We start from the raw sequence: 9,041 nt of genomic DNA, 5'->3' as shown, positions 1-9,041 counted from the left end.
TGATGCCCATTCTTCGGAGGTGAAGGATCAAGGGTTGGCCGACGGTCATTCTAAGAAGGGTGATGGTTCTAATAGGAGGAGTGTCGACATTGTAGGGCTAGGGAGGTCGTCAGTGGGTGTTCCGGAGGCAGTCGAAGGGAAGTCCTTGGCGCCTAACCCAGATTCGGTAGTAAGTTGAGTTGTGGGGGTTGATTTGGGTGGGTTGAGTTTTGGGTCAGTTGATGGGCTTGGGAGTTTGAGTTCTAGTGGAGTTAGGGAATAGGGTCTGAAGGGTGTGTCTGGGAGCTTTGAGGGTGATGGGGGCTCGGTTGATAACCGGGTTATAAGGGGTGTTGGGTTAGGACTTGATGGAATTGAGGTGATCGGAGTTGAAGGGGGTGGTTTGGTTCTGGGGGAACTGGGAAATGAGTCAAAATGAGTGGGGGTTTTAGTGGGTGGGTCGCGTGCTGGGTCGGAGTTGGAAGGCTTGGGGGGGCAGAAGTCAGGCAGGGAGGAGGTTTCACGGGCTGGGCCTTTCGGTAGTGAGGGTCGCTCAGTGGACACACGGGATTCTTCATGTTCGGAAGAAGTTGGTTCCCAAAACTGGTTTAGCTAGAAGGTTTGGTCCTAAGTCTATCATGTTAGGAGAGAGGGGGTGGTTCTGGTCATGGTGTGAAAGGGGGTAATTCATGGGGGGGCCTTTTTGGATCGAAGTTGAGGGGAAATTTAGAGTTTATTCCACCAGTGGTCGAAGATGAAAAGACTATTGTTGAACCCTGTGAGGAATTATTGAAGAGGGTGTGTGTCTATGGGAGAAATCTTTGGTTGGTCAGTTTATGGATGCCAAACTCCCATATACTGTTATTTGTCGAATTATTCAGAGAATTTAGGGGACGCATAGAGATGCCAACTATTACCTTGTTAGAGAACGGTTTGATTATCTTTAAATTTCAGAAGGTAGAGTCAAGGGATTGGGTGCTGAAAAATGGTCCATGGCACTTGGGTGGTAAACCCATTTTATTGTTCCTGAAATCTTTGTTTTTTATTTTGTTCCTATCTGGATTAAATTGGAGCGTGTTCCCTTGGAGTTATGGACAGATAGGGGTTTAGTAGTGTTAGCTAGTATCGTGGGTAAACCTGTCTCTTTTGATGTTGCAACAAGAGAGCGGCGACGGTTATTATTTGCGAGGGTTTGTGTTCAGATGGATGGTGATTCGTTAATGACCCCTTCGGTCACTGTTAGAATGCGGGGTCAGAAGTTTATTATTCCAGTAGTGTATGAGTGGAAACCTTGTAGGTATGCGTGCTGTGGATCCTTTGGGCATTCCGGTGCTGTGTGTGAAAAGTAGGATGTGGAAAAGAGTTAGGAGTTGTGTATTGTGGCGATAAATGAGGGGTGTTTGGGGGAGAATGGGAGAGAATGGGGGTATTGAGAGTGTGATGAAGGGGCAGAATGTGGGTATTCGTGAAAAGAGAGATAACCTAGTGGTTGGGAGTAAGGGTGTGAGGAGTGTTGATGAGTTTACTATGGTCAGCCGTTGTAGGTGCGATAGAGGAGGTGTAGGCCATAGGGGTAGCAGTGGGTCACCAGACTCGGTGCCCTTGAGGAACAGAGCAGTATATGGGTCCCTTGGAATTACGGGGTTTGTAAAGCATGTTGATGATCGCAATAAGTTTGATATTTTGTGTGATGAGGAGGAAGACTCGTTGGCTTTGGCTCTAGTGTAGGCAGATCCCGATCCATTGTCTGTTATGGATGAGATGTTCAAGAGTTCAGACAAAGGGCCCAGTGGGAGGTGGTAGGTGTGATCTGTTATCAGGTCTATGATTTGGTGTTCCTGGAATGTTAGGGGGTTGAACGACCCTCTTAAGTGTAGGGTGGTGGCAGACTTTCTGGCTTCATCCTCTGTTACTTTCTACTGCTTACTTGAGATGAGGGTTCGTTGTGAAAATTTTTGTATGGTGATGGGTAGGTTTGGTGATGCATGGAGTTGTGTGTGTAGCTATAGTGTGTGGGGAATTGAGAGGATCTGGGTGATGTGGCGGAAGAGTGTCTATGAGTTTTCTATTAACGTCAATGGGGATCAGTTCATTTCTGGGACCTTAGTGGATATTATATCTACTGCTAAGGTACATATCGGTGTTGTGTATGCCTCTAATCATGTGAACAAGAGGGGGAACTTGTGGTTTCAGCTGATGAATGTGTGTGTCTCATGGTAGCTTCCTGGAGTTGTTTTTAGGAGATTTTAATGCCATTCGTAGTAGTTTAGAAGATTTTGGTGGTTTCCCTAGCTTGAGGAAGATGGAAGAGTTTGATAGGGCGTTATTGGAGGCAGATTTGGTTAAGTTGGGTGTGACAGGTAACTGGTTTACTTGGACTAGTAAAATTCAGGGGAATGGTATCTTGCGCCGGTTGGATTGTTTCTTGTCTAATGAGGCATGGAAGGTAGCTTTCCCGTATTCAGAGAGTAGGGTTGGTCAGTGGAGAATTTCTGATCATAGCCCTCTTCTGGTGTCTATAGGGGAGATGAGGAGTAGACCACCTTCCACTTTTTGTTATTTTTCGCATTGGGCGGAGGTTGAGAGTTTTATTGATACTATCAGGTCAATGTGGAGAAGGTCTGAGGATGTGTCCCCGATGGTTTAGTTTTGTGCGAAATTTGAAGGCAGTGAAGAGAGTTTTACGTGCTTCGTTTAGGAGGCGTATCTCTGTGTTAACTGATGAGGTGAGGGCGGCTAGGTAGAAAGGGATCCTAATTTAGAGTCGGTGTATGTGGAGGCGGCTCGAGCCACTGAGGTGTTCTGGTCAGTGGCGAGATTGGAGGAAGCGTCGCTTCGATAGAAGGCTAGGGTGAGGTGGCTGGAGTTAGGTGATATAAACACAGCTTTCTTTCATCGTTGTGTCCATTCTCGATGCAGTTGTAGTGGTTTATTTATGGTCGTGGATGCTAGAGGGACGCACCAGACGATGCATGATAGGGTGGCAGAGGTGGCAATAAAGTTCTTTCAAGGATGTTTAAGGTCTCAGCCAGTGGGGTATAGGGATCTTATTGCCCGAATTAGGGAAATTTTGCAATTCAGCTGGTCCAAGGAGGGGGTAGAGGCGCTTGGTCGTCCAGTGAGTCAGGATGAGATTAAGAAGGCTTTATTCTCGATAAAGTCTGGGAAGACTCCTAGGCCTGATGGGTTTTCGGTTGATTTTTACAGAGCTGCTTGAAATATGATTGGGGATGATTTTTGTGATGCTGTGCTGAATTTTTTTGAGTCCTGTTACCTACCTAGTGGATTTAATTCTACTGCTATCACTCTTATACCAAAGAGGTGGGGAACAGAACGTATGGAGGATTTTCGTCCTATTTCTTGTTGCAATGTTTTGTATAAGTGTATCTCGAGGATCTTAACTGAGAGATTACGGTTGTGGTTGCCTGCTTTCATCAGTAGTAACCAGTCTGCATTTGTTCCGGGTAGGTCGATTTTCGAAAACATATTATTGTGTCAAGAGCTTGTGGGGGGGGCTATAAGGAGGACAAACGGAAGCCACATTGTGTGTGTCGAAGGTCGACCTTCAAAAGGCGTATGATTCGGTAAATTGGGGTTTTCTATTTGGTGTGTTGCTGGCTATATGTACGCTCTTCAGTTGTTAGTTGGGTGAGGGCTTGTGTTTACTTCACCTATGTTCTCTATGATGGTTAATAGTTCCCTTTTAGGGGTTTTTTTCTGGTAGGAAAGAGTTGAGACAGGGGGAGACAGGGGATCCATTATCTCTCCTTTTTTTGTTTGTGATGGTGATGGAGGTCTTGTCTAGGTTGTTGAATAGCCTCCTGTGTGGTTTAAGTTCCATGATCGGTGTGAGCGTATGGGCCTAACTCATTTGTTTTTTGCAGACGATTTGATGATTTTCTGTGCAACTGAGAAAGATTCTTTGGAGTTTTTGAGGCAAGTCCCTTGCAGATTTTGCCGAGTTTCTGGGTTAGTTGATAATATTGGAAAGAATTCCATGTTTGTTGCAGGTGTGGAGTCCGGGGAGCAGGCAGAGGAACTAGCTACGTGTATGGGTTTCTCTCTTCGTGTTGCCTGTATGGTAACTCATGAGGTTGATCGTCTGTTACGTAGTTATTTATGGAAGGGTAGTGCAGTGATTAGGGGAGGTGCACAGGTGGAGTGGGATGAGGTGTGCTTACTGTTGAGAGGGGGGAGGGGAGAGAGTTGGGTGTGAAGCATGTGGCGTCTTGGAACCAAGCTACTATTATAAAGCTGCTCTAGCTTCTTTTAATTAAATCAGGTTCATTATGGGTGGCGTGGGTGGAGGCTTATGTTTTACGTGGGCAGTCTCTGTGGGCTATTCGGAATGAGGTTGGGAAGTCTTGGTGCTTGAGGACTATATTGCGAAATAGAGATAGATTCAAGCATTTGGTTCGTTTGATGGTTGGCGATGGTCGGTCTTGTTTTGTTTGGTGGGATCCTTGGCTGCCGGGGGGTGCAATTTTGGATTCTTATGGGTCTACGGTGGTTTATGATGTAGGGAGTAATTTGGAGGTGCGGTTGTCAGATTTCATGGTTAATGAAGAAGGTTGAAGTTGGCCTACAGTGCTTTGGGAGTTTCTTGAGATCTGGGGTCTTATTCAGGTAGTGAGGCCGAGGGTGGGGGGAAAGATTATTGAGTGTGGGTACCGGATGTGAGTGGTCGGTTTTCTATCGCTAGTGCGTGGGAGAGTTTGCGTCCTCGTCGTCCTAAGGTGTCTTGGGCTGGTATTTTGTGGGCGGGGGGTGGTATTCCGCGTCACTCCTTCTGTGCATGGTTAGTTGTGAGGGACGGTTTGAGTACGCGGGATTGGTTGAGGAGTTGGGGTGTGTTGTCAGAGGGAGGGTGCCTTCTGTGTGGGGGAGGTGTGGAGTCGCGAGATCATTTATTCTTTGAGTGTGGGTTTAGGAGAGAGGTGTGGTCTGGTGTGTTGCGTCAGTTGTGCTCGTCGCATCGGATGGCAAGTTGGGATGTGGAGTTGAGTCAGTTGTGTCGAGTGGGGTCGGGTAAGGGGGTGCGTAGTAAGTTATTCCGTGTTTTCTGGTGTGCTTCCATATACTACATATGACAAGAATGTAATCGACGACTGCATGGAAGTAGACCGAGATCGGTGTCAACTCTGGTTCACCTTATGGTCTCGCTCGTGCTTCCTCCTGGCAGGTTGATCCTCTTGGTCTTTTATAGTATATTTCAGATGTTTTTCTTGTTGTACTTCCTGTTGTTCTTTGTTTTTTTTTCTCTCTATGGCTCTCTCTAGTGGTCTGTGGGTTAGTTTCTTTTGTGTTGGTATTGTTCTGATCTTATCTTGTAGACTTTGGTTTTGGGTTTGTTACCCTATCTTTGCTTATGCTTTGACACTTTGATGCCTTAATCTCGGGCTATGGGATCCCCCTTGTTGTTGTATAATAATATCACCTATTCTAAAAAAAAAAAAAAGAGTTGGAGAGAAAAGGGAAGAAAATGAACATTAAAAAAGGTTATTAAACCTTTTTTTAAGAAGGAAGAAATACACTTTTGGACCCTAAGATTTGAATTAGGTTACATTTGAGTCTTTAGGTTTTTAAACTCAACAATTTTATCCTTGAATTTACTTTTGGTGGTATTATTGGTCCCTTTATCAATTTTTTTTCTATTAATTCCTATCTGGAAGGAAGGCTGCATAGCATCTATTTTTTATTGAAAAATATTTCCCTAATTTCTTTATTAGTAAATTATGAATATATATTATTTAGAGAAATTATTTTAAATGACAAAATTGTTGAAAATATTTATAAATAATAGCAAAATTTCACAGTCTATCTGTATCACGTAGTCTATCACAGTCTATTGCAAATACGGTGAAATGTTTTTACATTTGTAAATGTTTTGGGTCATTTTCCTATATTTGAAAACAATGCTATAATTTAATATATTTTTCTTCTTTTCTTTACTTTAAACCATCCCTCTTTCATGGTTAGCAATACCACCAAGTGGCCGCTGCCATGGCATCAACCATAGGGTTGGTAAAATTTCCTACAGGGCCTCGCTCTGCCCCGGTTTGACCTGGGATGGGATCAAATCGGGGATCTTTTTAGAATCCCTAGACTGGGAATGGGGCAGGGACGGGGAGGGTATCCCCACCTCATCCCAACTAGATTTTTAAATATATCTATTAGGTATTTAAATTTTTACATCTAGCCTAGTTTTTAATTTAGTCATACCTAAGTCCAACTAAAGTGTTCAAGCCCAAACGAAAGATGATTTTAGGGGAAAAAAAAGGTCCCCATGGAGAAATAAAAGAGGAAACGGGAAATCCCCACCCCGTCCCCGTCTTCAAAATGAGGGGGACGAAGGCAGGGATGGGGATAAATTCCCCCATTGGGGACGAGGATGGGGAACCCTCTCTACCCTGCCCCGGTTCGATTGTCATCCCTAATTGATTTTAATTCCTTTTTCTTTTCAATTTCTTTCTTTCTTCATTGTTTAGTTTCTTTCTTTCTTCATTGTTCAGTTTTCAGTTTTTGTAATTAAGAGAAAAAATCAATTACAAAGGTGAAATTAATTAAAAATTTATCAAAATGGGTATAATTGAAACTACTTAGAAAATTAGTTTTTTCTTTTTGTTTTTTTCTTTTAGTAGAATACATATATTTAGAAAGCGCATCAATCTCAAGAATTGTGCCACCATTCAAAAAGTATTAAAATTGTAGTGAAAGTTTGACTTTGAGTTAAAACTTTAGGTTCTGTTTGGTAACCATTTGGGGCTATTTGGGCCCCAGATTGGACTTAGAAAAAAGGGGCTATAATAGCCCATTCCATGTTTGGGGTTCAAACTATTTTTAGTTGGAGCTCTAAATGTTATAACCCTAAGTAGCAAACAATATTCATTGTTTCCCACCCTATCACAAGCTATAATGATTTCTTCTCCCCACCCCTTGATTTCTCTCAATCGTCTCTCTCTCATCACTCTCTTTCGCCTCTCTCATTCCCCGATTCCAATTCTGAGAGCTTTCTTATCTCCTTCATCTCCGTTGATTCCACATTTTAGATTAGGTTTGTCATTCCTTTTGTCTCTCTTGTATCTGTCGATTCTTGGTATCTTTCTTTTCTCTCTCTTTTGATAGGGTATTTTAGAGGACCTTGATATCGTGCGTCTCTCTCGTTTGGTAGGGTATTTTAGGGGACTTTGATATCATCTTCATCGGGGTTTTGTCCTCTCCTTTTCTCCTTAAAAGTCTGATTTTGGGTCGGTTTGATGAAACCTTAACTTTATTTCGTATAAACCTTCACAGACTTATAGATCTTTGTTTGGTACTCGAAATGCATGTTTTTCCCTAGATTTGAACCCATTTTGTCTGACTTCCTCTTTCTCCTTGTCGATCCAAATGCTTTCCTTCCTTCTTCTCCTTGTCGCTCTAAACGAAGGATCCCCTTATCGCTCCAAACGAAGGATCCTCTTTGTCGCTTCGTTCGATTTTCCATGGTGGAGGATGAAGGTTATCCTTTAGAGTTTTGTAGGGGTTGAAGGATGCAGACTGGAGTTTGGTAGGGGAGGAAGTAAAAGGTTTGTTTCTCTTCTTTCCTAGCCGATGATAAGGATCATGTATTTTTAAACTTATGTTCTTGTTGTGGGCTATGTTTTTGTTTGATTTCTAATGCACATTAGTGGTCTATGTATATCCATTGTAGGTCCTTGATTTTTAGTTCTATGCTTCATTTCACATTACCATGAACTTTTATGCATCTTTTGGTTTCTAATGCACACATTGTTGGTATTTGTATCTCCATTGTTGGTCTCTGTTGTTTTCTGATTTACCATTATTCATGATATATTTTGAAATTTGAATTTTAATGAATGAATTTCATATCTCTAAGGTTGGACCCTATTTCCATTCATTGGATTTTTTTAAATAGATTCAAATTAGTTGGTCAATCTCCTATTTTTAGGCTTGTTTTCTATTGTACATTGATTGCTAATAGTACTTTCTAATGGAGTTGACAATCAACACACGGAAGCAATTAGAAACCTAAGCACTCTAACTACATCAATTTTAGTATATTAGCATGCACATTCATGGTTTTTCCAGAATTTAGGGTTTATAGAAATTACCTTTGTAGATTCCACCAATTGCTCTAAAACTCAGCGAATTTCTTCTTGTAATCTTGAAGTAGACTACCACAAGATCTTCATCACTAAACTCTTGGCCTTAGATCGAGTGGTGGTACCCAAATTGAGATGGATTTGGGATGAACTTTGAGATTTGGAGAGAGTTTTAACATAAAACTGTTTTTCTTCAAAATTGACGGTTGCACTCTTCGCACTACATATATATTTATGTATCCATTGGATATAAGCAATCAACAATACAATGATCCTTCACAAATTGCTCGTAAGTACAACTGGGCCAAAATTACCATCTTGCCCCTATAGTTACATCTAACTCTTTAAGAACCACTGATCCCTCTAATGAACAATAAATCATAGTCCAACTATGATTAAACCCCTCTCGAGCCAGGAGAGGGTGTGACACCACATTATTCAAGCCCCGGAATCAACCCCTATGGGAGCAACTTATCTACTTGTTCCGATATAGGGGAAGGAGTGAATTCCTTCTTATGTAGCTATGTTCGCAGCTCCCCAATCAGATGAATCCCTGAAATGGTAAGCTTGTTGAGTCGGTAATCTGGTCACTCTCACACATACAAATCAAAGGACTGCCCTCATAGGTTGGAGTTCACAACTCACTTAGGATTCAGGCCATATTACTTATGGTCATCCTGGTGAAATGTAAGTCTATATTATGAACGACATTATATAATGAGACTAAACATTTCGTGGTCTGGTCTTATAAAACTTCTTTATACAGAATATCCTCACTCACATGTCTCCACATAAATGATCAAGATCAGATCATTTGTAGCACTTTACAACAATTGTAACACCTACAAAGCGGGTCATACTCGTAGTGTCACCAGGATAAGGTATCCAATCTTATCCATCTACTACAGACCATTTAGGTTATCACTTAAAACGTAATCCACCCATATGTCCCTACATATA

General features: G+C 42.1%; 1 protein-coding gene across 1 annotated transcript; it reads left to right on the top strand.

The window, feature by feature from the left end:
- Positions 1-1,368: 1,368 nt before the first annotated feature.
- On the top strand, positions 1,369-3,196 carry LOC150033786 (uncharacterized). The gene is made up of 5 exons (XM_090317068.1): positions 1,369-1,703; positions 1,830-2,126; positions 2,200-2,620; positions 2,720-2,784; positions 2,899-3,196. The coding sequence occupies exons 1-5, from the start codon at positions 1,369-1,371 to the stop codon at positions 3,194-3,196; spliced, it is 1,416 nt and encodes a 471-aa protein (XP_090173194.1).
- Positions 3,197-9,041: the final 5,845 nt, after the last annotated feature.

This window comes from Benincasa hispida, chromosome 9, assembly GCF_027475165.1.
Source record: "Benincasa hispida cultivar pf3 chromosome 9, pf3_genome.v1.1, whole genome shotgun sequence".
Classification (NCBI taxonomy): Eukaryota; Viridiplantae; Streptophyta; class Magnoliopsida; order Cucurbitales; family Cucurbitaceae; genus Benincasa; species Benincasa hispida.
Note: the sequence above shows the minus strand (reverse complement) of the source record. Positions and strands in the feature narration are given on the sequence as shown.

Bases quoted from the DNA above. Each gene is read 5' to 3' on its own strand.
- LOC150033786 (XM_090317068.1), top strand. From the start codon at position 1,369: ATGAGGGGTGTTTGGGGGAGAATGGGAGAGAATGGGGGTATTGAGAGT. The intron at 2,621-2,719 runs GTTTAGTTTTGT...GAGGGCGGCTAG, and splicing joins CTGAGGATGTGTCCCCGATG to GTAGAAAGGGATCCTAATTT. The intron at 2,785-2,898 runs GTCAGTGGCGAG...TTCTCGATGCAG, and splicing joins CGAGCCACTGAGGTGTTCTG to TTGTAGTGGTTTATTTATGG.